We start from the raw sequence: 18,728 nt of genomic DNA on the forward strand, positions 1-18,728 counted from the left end.
GTAAAACACCTGGTGTTTCTCCCTTCCTGTTCCCTACTAATCCTCCATCTATTCCCCTAAGGAACTTCTAAAACCTGTTACATGGGAATCTGATCATTTTGGCCAGTAGAGGACTGTTTCTAGACAGGTATCAAACAACTGGATCCACCAAATGGAACCCCAAAGCACACACTGAAGACTCCTAGGACCAATCTCACTTGAAGCCAAACCCTGCTTGCCATTCCTGTGGCACCTCTGGCCTACTTGGCCTCCTCTGAATTGTTTCAAAACACATGAGCCCTAAACATGGCCTCCTGAGCCACTCATATTTTCTGGGGGGCTGTTGAAATGATGTAGCCTTCAAATCATTTTCCATCTTTAGAGAAACAGGTAGATATCTGGATGGTAAGTCAGAACCAAAGATACCCAATGTGGATCACAAGAAGCTGCTCTATGCAGAAATGGAGGAGGCTGCCAGGGAAGGATGGAGGATTGCTTATATAGACCCTGTGAAAGTCTGTCATTCTAATCCCTCACAAGTGGTGGACAGTCGTGTGGGAAAGCTCCAGCCTGTGTTGACCCTGATGCCTCTTTGCTCTCTCAACCACAGTGGTTATGGCTGGATTCCCTGGGATCCCACCTTCACCTTCAATTCTCTTGAGGATTTCCTAGAACCATTCTCCATCATAATATCTCAAGATCTTTCCTAGGGCCTCACACTCTTTCCCAATCCCCATCTGTTTACTTCTGTCATCTCTTTACTCCCTCTTCCTCCCCATGCCTCACTCCCCCCTTACCCAGCCAAGAGCCTTCTATGTGAAGGATGGAGCCAGAAGCCACCCAGTTCTGAAGATCTCAGTATTTCTCTTATATAAGTGTTGTACTTAGGGTTAGAGAATGAAAAAAATAAATGGTGGGGGAGACCTTAGAGAAATAGGATATTCTCTTTTATTTCACTTAAACCTGTTTCACATCTGACATTAAATTTTTCTGCCAGGAAAAAGATCTTCCAGTTGGAGTTACTCACTCTGATTCTTCCTTCAGTGGCTCAGAACTTGATCGAAGGTAAAGGCTCAGAAATGGATCAGAGACTCCTGGGTGTTAGAGAGACTAAGCAATGTCCGGAAGGTTGAGGGACTAGGATCTCACACTATGGATTTTGATGCCACAACACTGGGAGACAGAGGATGATCAGCCTCATAGCTGGGGGAAACAAATGAGTCTTCTTCAGACATCAACACGTGGTTAAAACTCACAAAGGTATTCAACTTTAGTAGAGGGACTTGCTACAAATATTACATGAAATATTGAAAGTGATCATTGGAAAAAATGAAACTGGATGTAGTAAAATTAGACATCATGTAAGTACCTATTACTGAAAGGCAGAATGAATGTATGTAAAGGATAAAAATACCAGAATCTTTAGTACTGTATGGAATAAAATAACAATGATCAGAAATGGGGGAAACATAAATCTAACAAAAATTAAGTGGAGCTAGGAACAGTCAGGAAAGGAGTTGACACCCAAATGCCAGACGCTCCCAAGCCAACAATGTGATTATGTGGTGTTCATGATCAAAACCTAAACATGAAAAAAGGGGACTACTTTATGATTGCACAGGATGTTGAGAAGTGAAAAAGAATCAACCACAGAAGTCTGCATCAGTTTATACTAGGGAAGCTGGGGAGCAGTCCTCCTCCTCCACGTGCTCTAAAATGGACAGGGGTCACCTGGTACTAGATCCAACATGAACTAGATCACAGGATACCTCATCAGAGGCAGATAAATCTCCAGACTTAGCATCCACCCAGGAGGTGTGTGTGCTTTACAGGAAGCATCTGATCTCATGAATTCTGAGGAAAATGGTTATATTGCTAGCATCAGGAGTTACCACACAGTTCCAAAGTCACTCTAGTTTAGGAGTGCCACATGCCAGAGTATGTGCCCTTTAGTCCCACATGCCTAATGCAGGCTCCTTTGCTCTGAATGAAACTGATCATGCCAAATTCCTGTTAAGAGAAAAGTAATGTGTCTAAATCAAATCTCTAATTGTCCCAATTCCAGACAGCCAAAAGAATTTAAACCACAATAGGGCAGTTCCCCAAACCTGTTAAACTAATGGAACTAGAGTGCAGAAAATTTGGTAACTAGAGATGTCGCTTCCCAACTGCATCAATATCAAAATAAAACATGACATTAAATCAAAACTGAAGGAAGCAAAAGCCACTAAATAGCAGGATTATACCTCAGCAAAGCAAAAGCTTAGCAACATAATGTAGTTTCACAAAGATTAAGTGCCAGCTATTTACCAAGGCTGATACTTGATTCCTGGGGATATAGAATGACAGATACACATGAATCATAGTGTGCAGTAATAGTATGCAGAAGACAAAGGATGGTTCTAAGAGATTGTCTGAAGTATCTAGGACCAGTAAATAGTTCCCTGCCCAATGTTTAGAGCAGGGCAGAGCAAAGGAGTGTCTTTAGGCAATGAGAATATGCTTGAAGCACTATTTGAAAACATACACACAGTAAAAAGAGCAAATACAGGATGGGTGAGTAATTGTGGGTGTTGTGCATATGATTTCCTTTGAACTATAGGGAGCCAAATTTATGACTTAGTGGTCATTTTGGCTGTGGTTTTTGGGGAATAGATTGAGAATGAGGCTAGTTCATTGACTGTGACTGAAAGCACAGAAGATAGAACACTTCGTTCCCAGGGATACATTAGGTTTATATGTTCAATGTAGGGTAGTTCTAAACAAAGAGTTCATTAGCACAAGGACTATTTACATTGAAGGTCTGTTTGGAGTCAGGGCAGATAGTGTTTTATTTTTTTACTTTACTTTTTTGTCAGGGTGATATATGGAGGGGTTACAGTTACATTCATAAGGTAGTATTTCTTGAATATTGTTACCCTTTCCCATGTTTTTCTCCCACTCTCCTTCCCCCCCCCCCCCCGTCAGGATAGTTTTAAACACAACTACATAATCATTATCTTCCTACCTTTCCTCATGCAGCATCACCTTGCACTTCAAAATCTCTTGTCCAGCTTCACCTGCTTTCAGTTACCCACGGAATCCTGTCTTCATGGTGCCACAGGTGAAGATAGAAATGGAATCTGATTATGACTTCACAGACATAGATGACTATGGAAAAGAGACTGCTGGTGAAACCACACTGTAGGACAACACAGCTTCTCCCAGGCTGGGGACAGGGTGAGAGGCCTTAAGAATCTTCATTGTGGAAGTCTGGGTCAAATCCTTAACTTCTTGGTGCCTGTTTCCTTATGAGTTCTCCTGCCTGATAGAAGGCCGGAGATCTTTCCATGAGTCTACTTAGATGCTTAGCTCTTTCCTTCCCTCTGCAGTTATTTAAATACCTAATATAGAACACTCTTTTTATAATGTACTCCAGATAAGTTATATTTCTTTTTAAATGAATGTCTTACCAAATCCTAAGATAAATGAGGAATAGTCTATTTATATCTAAAACAAACACCAATTACCAATTACATTTTAAAAAGTTGTATTTAAGTCTAGATGTTTTGAAAGAACTTTAGTCAGTTAATAAGAATTAAGGTAGAACTAGTGCATCTGACTAAATAGTGCTCACTAAAGTGCAATCTCAACCTTGTTAGAACAAGAAAATGACCCTTTAAACTTGTATCACTGGTTTCTCACAGTTGGGATCAAAGTGTGATTTGGGTAGGTCTTTCCTGCAATTTTCTGTGGCTGACCCCCAAAATCAAACTTCCATTCACATGAACATTTTATGTTAGAAAACATTTTGGAAGATAATAACTGTAATATTGATCAAACTAGTTTAAAGTAATGATTGGAAACTATTTGGGTAAATTATGTTAAACTAGCTATTAATGAAGCAGGTTTTCAATTCCACATTTAATGAGCACCAACAATGTCTACATAACTCTACAGCTACAAAGAGCCTGACTTTTTTTTTTTTTTTTTGCCAGTCTTGGGCTTGAGCTCAGGGCCTGAGCACTGTCCTTGGACTTTCTCAAGGCTAGAGCTCTACCACTTGAGCCTCAGCACCACTTCCGGCTTTTTTCTATGTATGTGGTACCGAGGAATCAAACCCGGGTCTTTATGCATGCTAGGCAAGCACTTTAACCACTAGGCCAAACTCCCAGCCCCCAGAGCCTGACATTTTCTTTCTCAAAAACAACTATAGATTTGAATCCAGTCACCTTGGTTAGTTCCATTTATTCAAGATGACAAATGCAGGTACTCTTTCATTCATTCATTTTGTTTTTAAAGAAAAATGACACTAGATCACTAACACTGTGAATTCCAGAACATCTTCAGTCTAGCATAGTGTGTGGCCCATATAAAGTTCTTATTAAGTGTTGATTAAAGTTCATCATAACCCCCTTCAAAAAGATACTGCCAAGAGGTAAAGCTCTATTCCTCCACCACTCCTGATAGCAACACTAATCTGAAAGCATAACAAACTTAAATTCTTTTTTTTTTTTTTGGCCAGTCCTGGGGCTTCAACTCAGGGCCTAGACACTGTCCTTGGACTTCCTCAAGCTAGTATTCTACCAGTTGAGTCACAGCACCACTTCCAGCTTTTTCTGTATATGTGGTTCTGAGGAATTGAATCCAGGGCTTCATTCATGAAAGGCAAGCACTCTACCACTACTAGGCCAAGATCCCCACCCCCAAACTTAAATTATTTTTCATTTTAAATTCTTTGTTTGTACCAATGCATCCTTAACATTTCAGCCTAAAAGCCTAGCTGATATGCAGTAGCACTTTTGCCACATTGAACTGTAGAAATGTTATGGATTCAGGAGTAAATATGCTTGATTAATCCAACAAGCTGGAAAACTGCAATGTTAGCTTTTATGTTGTTATTGTAACTTGATTCATGTAATTTTTACCTTACACATCATTTATATTTTGTACAAATATGAACTGTTTCAGTAGCTTTCAACGCAATGACATATTGTTGTTTCTCCATGTTGTTAGTACTCCCCCCCACACACACTTTTAATGTAAGCATGCTTCAATAAAGCCTTATCCTGTCTGCTCATCTTATTCCATGTTTAATAATTTAGGTAAGTCAGCAGGCTCAGCATATATGGGCCATAACTCACTTACAAAAACCTCCCCAGCAAACTCGTGACACTGGCAGAGGTGCAAGGAAGGAGGAGGTCAAGCTGACTAGGACAGGAGCTCCTTTTTCCTGAATGAACAAACTCCAAACAACTCTTTTTGATAGCACACAACCTATCCCTACCTGGAAATATGCCTAGCAAATATCCACTAAATCAAACTAATGCTCATAGGATATATCTTTTTTCCATTATGTACACATTTTGAGAACTCAGCAACAAGAAAATCCTTTGTTATATTAAGTTGAATGCTGGACTGACAAAGCACTTAGAACCTCTTAAATGACTCTTAGATATTAAGCTTCCCCCTTGTTAGCATTTCTTATTGGTATGTGAAAGAACTAGGCTGGTTTCTCCCTAGTTCTTCAAACAGATTTGTTTAAAGTTACAGGTTGGGTGTTACCAAATATAGAAATAACCAGATGTATCCCGTGATAAAAGTGACTGTTTAGATCGTAACTAAGACAGTAAGAAAAGAGTATTCCAGAAACTCATTCCACACCAGACGGATGTGTTTTATTAACAAAACAACCCTTTAACCAGAAAGTCTGATTAACTTTGACATTAACTAAAGATTTTAAGTATCTTTCAGGAAAGCCAACAGGGTATGTAAAGAAAAGCAGGCAGCTGCTGCTGCATCTTTGGTGGAAAGTAAGTTGCACACTTATACAAGCTGCCCTAGTGATTATCAAGTCCAAGTGTTTTCAAAAATAAGTTCAAGATATAACAGAGAAACCACACAGGCTCCTCCTAACAATAAAAAATTTGAGCAACAAAATTTAAGGATACAGCAAAAGCCAAATATGACAATATACCAAATAACTTACAAAATAAGCCTTTGAGTCCCAGAAAACTAAAATGAGAAGAGCTCCCTAAAAGATAACATACATACAAGGGCCACATTTCCCTAATGACTAAGCCACAAAAAGACAGCACATTCACACACAGCTTTCCTTTATACTTAGCTAACTCATGTCCTTAGATAAAATTAGTTACACTCAGTATTATACAGAAGTCAAGGTCATTTTTTCTCCAATAAATCACTTTCCCCACTAAATCCTTTTTACCTTCTTCCTAATTTTTGCTAGCAACATTTTTCCTTTGGTTTGACCAGTTGAACTCAAAAGGGTTGGAACCTAAAATGAGTATCAACTCTTATTGGAATAGCACTTGGGAAATGCATTCCTAGAAAAGGCAGATTTTTAACTGAAGTACATGACAAAGTTAGGCATCCACTCTCAGTGTGACAGCATCTCGAAGATTATCTTCAGGTAAAGAGCTTCTCTTGTCTAGATCAGATGATCCAATATGACACCAGAGGGCTTCCTGGTGACTTACTGCAGAGGCAAGCATGCACATGCATGCACACACACGCGCACGCACACACACGCACACACACACACACACACACACACACACACACACACACCTATTTAAGCTTTCAATAAATACAAAGCATTTCAGTAGAATAAATTAAAGATATTGCATTTCTGTTGGCCAATTTACTTCAAAGATCGGCGTGGAGTGTTGTTCATGACACAGTTAATTGGTAGCGACTCCACGTTCCTTAGACTTCAGCATTTCCAGCTCTTCTGGCCTTAGCACTTTTTTTGCAGCAATAATGGTATTCTTCATGAGCATTGCCACTGTCATGGGACCAACACCCCCAGGGACTGGAGTGATGTAACCAGCTTTCTTCTTGACTTCTGCAAAGAAACAAGACAGGCAGCTTCAGGTGGCAAAAGAATATATCTGTACTTAACATAGTATGAAAGAAGTGTGCAAAGAAAGAAACAGTAACAAATATGCACCCGAAAAAAATTAGATGTACATTAATCAAGGGTAATGTTTTGAAAACCAAATGCATTTAGTGCACAGTCAATGAGTGTACATTTAATAAGTGGTAGCCGGACACAATGGCTCACACCTGTAATCCTGGCTACTCAGGAGGCTGAGATCTAAGGATCAAGGTTCAAACCCAGTCTGGTTCAAAGCCAGGACCTGAGACTCTTATCTCCAATTAACCTCTAGAAAATGGGAAGTGGGACTTGGCTCAACAGTAGGGTGGTAGCCTTGAGCTGAAGAGCTCAGGGACAATACCCAGGCCGAGTTCAAGTCCCATGACCCACCAAAAAAAAAAAAAGTGGTATAGCTTAGCAGCTAACTTTTTCACCACATTAAATACATTTAAGTCACATCCCTCGACCTCCAAAAATTTTTTCTTAATAAGAAAATACTTAAGAGCCAGGTGCTGGTAGCTCTCACCTGTAACCCTAGTTATTCAGAACGTTGACATCTGAGGATCAAAGCCAAGCTAGGCAGGAAAGTCCATGACTCTTCTCTCCAACTACCAGAAAACTAAAAGTGGTGCTGTGGCTCTAAGTAGTAGAGTGCTAGCTGTGAGCAAAAGAGCTCAGGGACAGTGCTCAGGCCTAGAGTTCAGCCCACAATATTCTCTCTCTCTCTCTCTCTCTCTCTCTCTCACACACACACACACACACACACACACACACGCAGACTTAGGATACCTAAACCTGAAACAAAAAGCTAGAAATAGAATCATCAGCATAAGCTTGGGTGTGGCTCATAATGCCTACTTAGCATGCAGGAACCCGAGTTCAAACCCAGTACCAAACAGTACAAGAGCGAGGACTCATTATTCATGTAACCAATCCTATGGACATGGTACTGGAAATATAAACACAACTAAATAGACATAAAAATTTGTGACTCTTAGACATAATGTTTTAATACATGATTAATATGTGTCTATGAGATACAAACCCTCAGCCTAATTTCAATTATATTCTAAAATCTAAGTGCCAGTGATTATATATGAAGATTCCCTTCTTGAATACTTGTTAAATGTTATTTGAAATATGATGTACAAATTAATGTTAATAAATTCTTTAATAAAAAAATTAGGAAATAGAACATGTTTTAAATTAAAACATTTTTTTAAAGATTATCAGCATAAAATTCAGGCAAACGTCTTAAGAACTAAAGGAAGTTACAGGACTTCCTCATGGACCATCTTAGCATTCTATGTCTATAATCTTTCCTTTCAATGAAAGTGAAAAATTGTTAACATTTTAGGAAATTTAGTTTAAGAAAATCATTTCATTAAATTATCAGACTGGTTGAAAGTTATGAAGTTGTTTCCGTTATTCAGTCTAAAGAAAACAAAACTCCTTGAGAAATGAATACCTGCCTTCCATAATTTTATGATACAAACATCTAAAATATTTTTAAAGTAGATGTCATTTAAAAAGAATTCTCATATTTCTTGTGAAAAATAGACAGTATTTCTATAACTCAAATTTAAAAGTTAAATATAAAGTAAATGATAAATCCTAAATGTCCATTAAAAGCAGTATTTATGGGTTTTGTAATTTTAAAAAAAATGACCACATTTACCTTCAAAATCCACATCACCAACCAACTTGGGTTTTGCAGTTTTAGGGTCCTGAACTCTGTTTATTCCCACATCAATGACTGTGGCTCCTTCCTTGATCATGTCTGCTGTGATTAGATTGGGAATTCCTGGTAATGGAGATAGAACAAATCATCAACCTAGTACTGAAAAAAAGATTCCAAATACTAGAATTCTTGTCATTCCATTTCCAGACACCCAAGAGAACTCAAGAACATATTTTAGAAAAACCTACTAGAAAGATTAACCAGGAAACCATTTAATCTCATAGAGAAAATGGTCATATTCTGAGGCCATCAGAAGGAAGCTTCAAATACCTAGCCTACAATGGAAACCAGTATTCAACCCACAACTCCACCCACATCTTTGCTGTTGAGGAGGAAGATGGATGGAAAAGCAGTTAGGCAGGCAAATTCTAAGACGTATAATCTCACTCTTCATAAAGAAGTCCTTTTGTACCCTCTGTTGAATTTTACCTGCAGCAGATATTACAATATCTGCAAGAATAGTGTGTTTCTTCAGTTGTTCTTTGGGAGTGTGTCGATGAGATATTGTAACAGTGGCATCACCTATAAAGAAAAAACAACCAAAAACACCTGCTGAATCAAAGCCTGGGATTAGATTAGGGCTCAGCAACTCAAGTCATTGCAGAAACTTCATCCTTGATTTAGGCTGGGGTACAACTAAAGTGGTTACCTGTAGCAACTGATTCATGAAACTTTGTGGTACACAAAATAATAGACTGTAACATGACACACTACAGTTCAATCAATTTAGTTCACTGCAGTGGTCTAAGATTCCCCCCCCCCCCACCAAATGACACAGATCATGGATACCAACTTCAAATAAGAATTGTTTCTTACTTCCAACTATCAAAGCAATATCGGAACATTTCTCTCTTTTGGGGTGGTGCTGGGGGTTGAATTCAGGGCCTCATGCTTGCTAGGCAGGCACTATACCACTTGAGCCATGTTCTGAGCTCAGTAGCTGACCATTTCTAATTGTCTACAGCCATACTTTATTTAAAACTCACACTTGAGGCTACTTCCATAATAAAGGGACTCCGCTTGGTGGCACTGAGTACAGCTTCCACACAAAGGTTAATATGAGTTAACAAAATTATAGCAAATATAAAATTAACATTCCTAAATATCCACAGAAAGGCCTTGGAAGGTTCTCACAAAATGGAGCAGACTGTTCTGAAAGCAATTCCTTACCTCCAGGACGTTCATGCGCCCCATCTGTGTGTAGCAACATTGCAATGGGCATTCCAACATTTTTTGACCTCCCAGCCACAACTACATTCTTCCCTAGGGTTGGAATACCTATGGGAAAATTTTTTTTTAATTAAATTAATATATATGCATTAAAAGTATTGTTGCTGTCTTAGAATAAACACAAAAAGAAGTCAAATGGCCAAGGATGTGAATCTAATTTTAATAATGACATTTGTAAGTTTATTAGCTTATCAGCCAATCAGAGCTATCACTTGCCATACATAGAAAGGATTGAAGAGAACATAGGAGAAAACACTCTAACTACAAAATGTGACGTAAGTGTACACTGTTGTCACTAGAAAAATCCTAAATTTCCTTTCCCTAAAGCCTCTGGATTGCAGAGGAAGAACCGTTATAGGCATCCGCTACGAGTCAGCTTGTAAAAGGGGCAGAGGATGATGCCAGAGATTCCACACTTTGGCACTGTAGAAATTTTTGTCATTTACAAGTATAAGTTAAATATTCTTCATCTGAAATACTTCTGGCTGTTAATTGTTTTCAAGTTTCCAAATTTTCCAGATTTTGTAATATCTGCCCAGACTTTACCAGATTAATTTTCCTAACCCAAAAGTCAACAATGTTCAAAAAGTTTTGGATTTCAGAGCATGTGAGTTCCCACTTTGGGGTTAGGGACAGACACAATTCTGGGATATACTTACCAGTTCGCTTAATGATTTCCCACACACCCCAGGGAGTCGCTGGTAACATGGAATACTGGTCCAAACACATTCTTCCCACATTGATTACATGAAAGCCATCAACATCCTTGTCTGGAGAAACAGCATTGCAGACTCTTCTCTCATCCATATGTTCTGAAAAAGAAATTGGGCAGTGGCCTCAAATCACTATTGTGCTGCTTGACGCAAGCTTATCTGATTTGCTAATCATCTGCGCAGAATGAATTTAAACAAAATGTAAAATGCCAAATATGAAAAGCAATAAGTACCTTTTATCCCACTGCTTCCTTTCACTGCCTTTTGTGTCGATTCCAATACTAAATTGTCGATATTAAATTAATATTTGATCATATAATTAGTATTAATATTTCTAATACAATATTTCATCTTCTGAGTTCGCCTCCCCTTCTAGGTCAAATCCACATAAAGTACAAGGCGTATAAGCAAGCCAAGGCTCTCACTGGTAGAGACCAGAACTCACCTGGGAGTGGCAGCTGAACAAGGAGGCCATCTACATTGTCATCATTATTTAGTTTATTGATTAAATTCAACAGCTCTTCTTCTGAGATTGAAGCTGGTTTCACAATAGTCTCACTGTTGATTCCTATGACAAGAAAATGTCAAGGTTACAAAAGAAACCTGAACTAGTTAATAAGCCTTACTTACTGTATTATCTGCTGTGCCCTGCCACTGCTGTGCTACCACTGCACCACCCTGGTAGCTGAAAACCTGAACTGACTCACCGCAACCTAAAAAACTACCTTCACAAACGTGCACTAGAGAATACCTGTTCAGTGCTGTTCATGGCTCTGATCTAAGTACTCCTCATCAACTCTGAGTCTCAGAATAAGAGCCAGCTAATCACATGGGCCATCTTTCTTATTCTAAAGCTCATGTTCTTTCTCCTGTACCATGCTACTTCAGTATCCCCCCCTCCTCTGCACTGATGTTGGGGCTTGGACACTGCTTTTTCTGCTCAAGGCTGGCACCTGGGCTGGTTTTGAACAAAGATCTTTCAGAGCTCATGCTCCTGAATAGCTAAGACTATAGGCATGAGCCGCCACATGCATCTGGCTTCCTCCCAGTATCATAGCATGCCATTTTCTAGAACTTTTCGACTGATAAGGGCAGTGATGAAAAATAAAATAGACCTGTGGTTCATGGGCCAGCTTCACCAGAAGGAAGAATACATGGTTCTCAAACTAATGAACCACAGATGAGTGAGCAGAAACCTAAATCTTGAGCTTTTTTCTTTTTTGCCAGTTCTAGGGCTTGAACTCAGGGCCTGAGCACTGTCCTTGGACTTTTTTTTCTCAAGGCTAGAGCTCTACCACTTGAGCCACAGCACCACTTCCAGCTTTTTTTTTTTCTATGTATGTGGTACCGAGGAATAGAACCCGAGCCTTCATCCATGCTAGGTAAGCACTCTACCACGAGGCCAAACTCCAGGCCCCAATCTTGAGCCTTTTATTTGCAGATATATGGTAATTTGTTGTACCAGAATATATGTACTATCATTGCAATCTCCCATCACCCAAATCTGAACTACTTTTACAGCATGCTTAGCTTTGGAACAAATCGGTTAAGAAATCAAAAGGCATATTCCAGAAGTTAGTCATTTCCTTTCAATCTGTGTCTGTTCAGCCATATCACTGACATCTCCTGACTCCATTGCTCAATCTGTCTGAAGTCTCTATGACTTTAAATCTCAAGTATCCAAGTCAAGAGACTCTCATTTTTGTTTAAGGAAAACAGATGCAAGACTTGTCATCTGTGAAAATTAGTAGGGCTAAAAACAGAATTTAGACTGTATTCCAGAAGACACAGTGCTGAAGCAGATACAGGGCCTAAGTTCTTTATGACAAGGTTTTGGATATTTCAATCCCATTAGGCACCTCTGTCTGGGTTTTCTTTTTTCTTTTCAGTCCTGGGGCTTGAACTCAGGACCTGGGCACTGTCCCTGAGCATCATTTGAAGTGCAAGGATAGCACTCTACCCCTTGAGCCATAAAACCACTTCCAGCTTTTTCTATTATTGTGGTACCGAGGAATCAACCCCAGGGCTTCATGCATGCTAGGCAAGCACTCTATCATTAAGCCACATTCCCAGCCCTACATTTTCTAATCAGAAAGCGATACCATAAATTCCAATGACCTTTGCTTCAGATAAACGTCAAGAGAACAGCGGGAAAGGGCCTAACAATGACACGTACCCACATCTGCAGCTGCCTTGGTTTTGTTGCGGACATAGGAGTGACTGGCAGGATTCTCACCAACCAAAATCACACTCAAGTGTGGCCTCTTGTTGCCAGATGCCACCCATTCTTCCACCTCCTGCTGTACCTCCTGCTTGATCTGCTGGGCCAGTTTCCTTCCAGAAATGACAACAGCTTCATTTCTGTAACAGGGGCAACAGAGACACAAAAACAAGGAGTTTAGATTTCTATAAAATGTAAAGCTCAAACTACAAAAGGTTATTGACACAAAAAACTAAAAGCCTTCAATTTAAGTTTTAAATGCCTAATCCGAAAGACAACTGAAATCTGAAGGACAGACTTAAGTGGTACCCTTGGGTTCAACTGCAGATTTGGAGATAAACTGGATTGAACTAGCTCATCTGAGCTCAGAAAGTTTAAATGACAGACCGTACAAGGCCAGGTGGGGTCCAAATCAGTTTACACTCCTAATGCTCTACCTCACAGCTTCCTGACCAAAGTTTATGAGACTTTTCTTTCAACCTGAATTTCTTCTTACACTATGAGGTTTTTCCCTACAAGACTCAATAGTTTCATCTAAATGCTGACATACCATTTGTCATTTGTTTTGCCAGGACTTGTCATTTTGCTACTCACATAAAATGATATTTGCATATCATCTATGCACATCCTCCCCTATACTTTAAATATCCCCCCCTCCAGTCATGGGGCTTGAACTCAGGGCCTGGGTGCTGTACCTCAGCTTCTTTGCTCAAGGCTACCACTCAACCATTTTGAGCCACAGCTCCAGCCTGGGCTGGCTTTGAACTGTGATTCTCAGATTTCAGCCTCCTGAGTAGCCAAAATTGTAGGTATAAGCCACCAGCGCCCAGCTTAAATAATCTAATGCAATGCAAAGATACATGAGTGGTTACTTTAGCGTGTTGTTTAAGGAATCTAAAAATATATATGCTTAGTTAGACAAAGCTTTCCCCCCCAATACATATTCCATATACAGGTGATTGAATCTAGAGATAAGACATCACCTATACAAAAATTATGTCCTGTAATCAGATCAATAACCTCTGTAGTGAACACATTAAACCTCAAGGTGCCTAGAAGGCTGCTCACAGACCCTTGTGGGAAAAGCTTCTGGTAAGAGTGGAAGAATCCTCCCTAAGATGGTAGTGTGTTCTACCCCAGGACCTTGTACCCATCAGCTGACCAGCAGTGAGTGTCTGATGCCAAGGGCCACACTTCCTAAGCTGGCCAGCAGTCTCGTTGGTGCACAAGCTTCCAACAGGAGCAGTACTAGTTAACCAGACAGGCAGAGCTCCGCCCTGAGGCTCTTCAAACTAGAACCACAGAAGACCTGTGTATGAGAGCAGAAGGTGAGATCAGAGAATATCAACTCCATCAAGTTGGCAACAATTAGGGCAAGGGGACCAGAGATCTGGTGCAGGCAGCAGGACAATGAGAAAGCTCAGCCACCTAGAGGAACCTGTAGTTCCCAAACCGTGCTTGAACCTCAGCAATGCTCTCTTCCTAATGTAAATGGGCTCCATGAAGGCCAAAGGTTAAGAGTCCAGGTTTTGTTTTTGTTTTCTTTTTTCTATATAACTGTCATTACTTGAAAAAAATATCTCTTCTTTAAGCAAAAAGATCCCATGAAAATAGTTCTTTTCTCTTTAGGCATCTGCCCTCTATCACAGGAAGATTGCTCCAACCTCATGTTCCCCTGGCAGCAGATGTTAGTTCTCACCAATAATTGTATCAAAGCACTGGATTCCTCTTACTGTCAGGATTAGTTCTCAACTCCACTACTAAAAATAGAATTTTAAAGCTTTTACAACTTTTAAGTCTTCTATGCTTGCTTATTTTCCTTATGACCAAATGCCTACTTTAAACTTAGTACCTACTTCTAACTTCTTTTTCTTTTCTTTTCTTTTTCTTTTTTTTTTTTTTTGCCAGTTCTGGGGCTGAAACTCATGGCCTGAGCCCTTGGACACTTTTTGCTCAAGGCTAGCACTCTGCCACTTGAGCCACAGCACCACTTCTGGCTTTTTCTGAGTATGTGGAACTGAGGAATTGAACCTAGGGCTTCGTCCATGCTAGGTGAGCACTCTACCACTAGGCTAAGATCCCAGCCCCCTACTTCTAACTTTTAATACAAGCTTTTATCTAAAATTAATATTAACCTGTACTATGTGTTTCAAGATATTAAGACTATCTCATAATGTTTAACAAACCAATATATATATATTGGGGGGGGGGCAGTCCTGGGCCTTGAATTCAGGGCCTAAGCACTGTCCTTGGGCTTTCTCAAAGCTAGAGCTCTACCACATGAGTCACAGCACCATTTCTGGCTTTTTCTATGTATATGTGGTGCCGAGAAATCAAAGCTGGGTCTTTGTGCATGCTAGGCAAGCACTCTACCACTAGGCCAAACTCCTGGCCCCCAAACCAATATTTTAACTCAGATTTTATGTAATGTTTTCATATAACTATGGGACCACACTTAATTTATACTCAGTGTACATTAAGGAAGTAAAAACATGTTAATATTTACAAATCTATTTCAGAAGTAGAATGGCGAGTTACAGCTTTGCTGATACATATATTCCTGGCAACAACCCTGTGATCTATATCAGTAAGTGGAATATCTACCCTTGGCCAGAAATACATTCTCAATTCTGGAATGTTACAGTCAAGACTACTTAAAAAAAAACAAACTTACGATAGTCATTCAATGAAGTAACATATAACGTGCCAGGTACATGTGTTCAATTAAAGGAATTCTTACTATCACCTATCTATCTATATCCTTTATATGTCATAAGTATATTTATACATACTTATAAGAAATTACATGTACATGTATGTGTGTTAACACACATATACTTGTGAGAAGAACACAGAACTTCATAAAAAGATTCTCTTGACAGCAGTTAACTTAGAGAAAGTCATAGCAGCCCAGTTGGACTAAAAATGACACGCTAATGATCAGGACACAGGGTTCCGGGAAAAGCCAATGTTCCAAGTCCCAATCTTTGCTTCCAAAGACAGGTTCTGGATGTTATGCCAATTTGCTTTAAAAAAAAAAAAAAGTAACACAACTGAAAACAAAGGCACAATGTAATAAAGAACTTCCATAATATAAATGCACGTTAGCCCTTCTCTGCTTCTCAAAATTCTGTAAAAAAAAATCATTATATATAGAGATAGATAGATATGCTTATATAGCTTTCCAGAAGAGTTCTGTTGTCTGCCAATTAATGGGACCAGTGAGAAGACACAAATGGAAAAGAAACTAATATTTATGAAACTTGATTCTTTTTATTTTGGCAGTATTATAATAATCAGTCTGTCTGCTGTACAGAAGAAGAAACTACGGACTTTAGAAACAAGATTCAAAGTCCATTTGCCCCTATGCCCCTCTGTCTCCAAGGCTACGGTACTAACTCTCTAACTATGAGGTTTATGTTCCTAAAGTAGCACTGTAGTTTTGAAACAGCAATGCCGTGATGTAAATATCAAATGTGCAGCTCAGATAACCTGGATTATATACAGAGCTGTGGAGCACACAGCTGTCAGAGAGGCAAGCAAAAGGAAAGCCTTTGCTATTAGAGTATAAGCAAACTGTTCTATGTCTTTAGATAATGAATGAATGAAAGGTATTTTCATAAATACCTTTTCAACCAAAAAAGTCTATGAAAGGTCTCACCCACAGGCACATGTGGCCACCAACTCAAGAAAACAGGAAAAAAAAGGGGGGGGGGACGGAACTGTAAAGACTGACCATGGTCAGACCAAGGAAAAGTCTTCAAGTAGAGCCTTGGAAAAGTCTTAAAAGAACATTTGAACACAAGTGCTCTGAAGACTGACAGAAAAGAGGTCACAAAGACAGAAATCACAGCCTCAGGCCCCTTACCCAGGTAAGAATTTCAGTTTGAAATCTTAGACCCACCTCCCTGAGGCCAAGCCGTTTTCCCTGTCCACCTCCCAAGTGCTCTCTCATTCACCGCGTATAACATGAACCCTACCATCCTGACCGCTTTTAAGTGCATGCTGAGGAGGTACTGACCATTCCTAACACTCAGGCCCACAGACCGCTTCCGGAGCTCCCCGTGGACCGCCCGCTCCCCTGCCCGCCCCTCCCAGCCGCCCCCGGCAGCCTCCCGGAGGTCCTCACCTCAAGTTACCCAGGCTGGCACGGACCACGGCGCATTCACCCACCGCCGCCGAGCGCAGCCCGGAGCGGAGCCCCCGCCACGCCCATCCCCGAAGGAGGAAGAACAGCAGGAGGAGGAGGGGGGGAGGAGGGGAAGGGAAGTGCGGACACCCCTCCAGCAAGCCGGCTCGGGGATTTCATCAGACTGCACCAACCCCGTCCGCCGCTAGGGTCGAGGCAGGGTACCGCGAGCGCGGGCTGCTCCTCCGAACCCACCCGGCGCTCGCCGACGGACTCCCCGGGAGAGCTGCTCACTGCAGCCTGGGGGATGCCCGACCCCAGGGACGGCGGGGCTCCCGAGATCTTCCGGCCCCCGCCCCCTGTCCTCCCTCCCCGCCCCCCGCACTGCCGGCTGCGGCCACGCGGGGTGCCACGTCGGCCCCGCCACACCCCTCTCTCCCCGACAGCCACGGCCGGGTGATGCTAAGAAGGCGGCCCCTCGACGCCCCCAGGGAGTCCAGGTGGCCCTCGTCCTCCGTCTCGACTGACTTTCCACGCTGAGCCGCTCCCCCGACTCACTTACCGGACTGCGGCAAGATGGAAGGGGTGATGGCGGAGGTGGCAGCTGTGCGCAGGTCGGAGCAGCCGGGCAGCCAATGCGGACAAGAGAGAAGCTGTAGCCATGGCACACGCCACTAGCCGTGCCGGGAGAGGACCGCGCGCGCGGGCTGCTCGCGCGCTTATACCGCGGTCCCGTGCTAGGCTCCGCCCCCTCAGGCTCCCATTGGTCCTCGTGGAGCCGTGGAAGCCAATAAGCTGTCACCATTAAACGTAAGCTGAATCCAGAGAAGCCGTGCTGATCGTTGGAACTTGAGGAGCCGGCAACCGAGCTGGAGAAGGCGCTGAATTCTCTGTAGCACGCCCTGATTGGCTGAAGAAGTCAAGCCCCTGTCTGATGCAGCTGTTGTCATCCAAGCCTGGTAGACGGAAGATAGAAGTTCATTCTATGATAAAGAACAGTAGGCATTAGCACACTGTGAGGCCAAAGGAGAATGCTCTCTTAGAGGAACAGAAAGGCACAATGCCTCTGATCACCCAAAATAGGGCGGGCGCCAGTGGCTCGCACCTGTAAACCTAGCTACTCGGGAGGCCTCCTAATATCTGAGGATCCTGGTTCAAAGCCAGCCTGGGCAGGGAAATGCGTAAGACTCCTATTTTCAATTAACCACCAGAACACTGGAAGTGGCTCTGTGGTTCAAAGTGATAGAAGAGCTAGTCTTGAGCAAAAAAAACTTCAGGGAGAGTGCCCAGGCCCTGAGTACAAGACTCACAACCAACAAAAATAGAATAATAATATTTATCGAAATGAACTCCAAGAAATAAAAATAAGAACTTTTGCTTTCTTTCTGCTGCTTTTTTTTCTTTTTATTCTGCTTGTTTATATGTGCTTGGGAGTACTCGGGAAGGCACAGAAATGGAGGGACAAAGGGTGAACAAATGCAGTAAAATACTCACTGGACACTTTGTTGAAAATGAACTATAAATCTTGTGGATAAGGATGAAAGGGAAAATCTGGGAGAGATAGAGTGAAGGGGTGATACTGTCCAAAAAGAAATGTATTCTTTACCTGACTTATTAAACTGTAACCCCTCTGTACATCACCTTTACAGTAACAATTTAATTTTAGAGATTCATTTATTAATTTATTGAACAGATAAGCACCTACTGCGTGCTGGGCACTTCCAGGCTCAGCAACAGGTTGATGAATAGGCAGAAACTAGACAATCTAGCAAGAAGGAGCTCTGAGTTTTATACCTCTGTACCACAAAATCAAACTAGCTATACTATTGACAAAG

At 41.2% G+C, this 18,728-nt stretch overlaps 2 protein-coding genes across 2 annotated transcripts in view; one reads left to right on the plus strand and one right to left on the minus strand.

Annotated features, from left to right (window-relative positions):
- The window catches only part of Slc4a5 (solute carrier family 4 member 5), a 101,405-nt gene extending 97,477 nt beyond the window's left edge, over window positions 1–3,928 (plus strand). The window contains exons 26-27 of the mRNA XM_090336660.1: window positions 977–1,044; window positions 3,001–3,928. Coding sequence (XP_090192786.1) covers window positions 977–1,044; window positions 3,001–3,166 — 234 coding nt within the window. The 3' untranslated portion in view covers window positions 3,167–3,928. The remainder of the gene's footprint in view (window positions 1–976; window positions 1,045–3,000) is intronic.
- Window positions 3,929–6,578: 2,650 nt separating this feature from the next.
- On the minus strand, window positions 6,579–17,583 carry Mthfd2 (methylenetetrahydrofolate dehydrogenase (NADP+ dependent) 2, methenyltetrahydrofolate cyclohydrolase). Its single transcript, XM_090336659.1, has 8 exons — window positions 17,456–17,583; window positions 12,720–12,904; window positions 10,989–11,111; window positions 10,490–10,642; window positions 9,771–9,878; window positions 9,030–9,122; window positions 8,538–8,663; window positions 6,579–6,826 (listed from the first exon to the last, which is right to left on the minus strand). Exons 1-8 carry the CDS (start codon window positions 17,554–17,556, stop codon window positions 6,663–6,665), a joined length of 1,053 nt encoding a protein of 350 aa, XP_090192785.1. The 5' UTR covers window positions 17,557–17,583; the 3' UTR covers window positions 6,579–6,662.
- Between the last annotated feature and the right edge of the window lie 1,145 nt (window positions 17,584–18,728).

Source organism: Megascapheus bottae, chromosome 7, assembly GCF_031878675.1.
Source record: "Megascapheus bottae isolate mThoBot1 chromosome 7, mThoBot2.hap1, whole genome shotgun sequence".
In the NCBI taxonomy this organism is placed as follows: domain Eukaryota; kingdom Metazoa; phylum Chordata; class Mammalia; order Rodentia; family Geomyidae; genus Megascapheus; species Megascapheus bottae.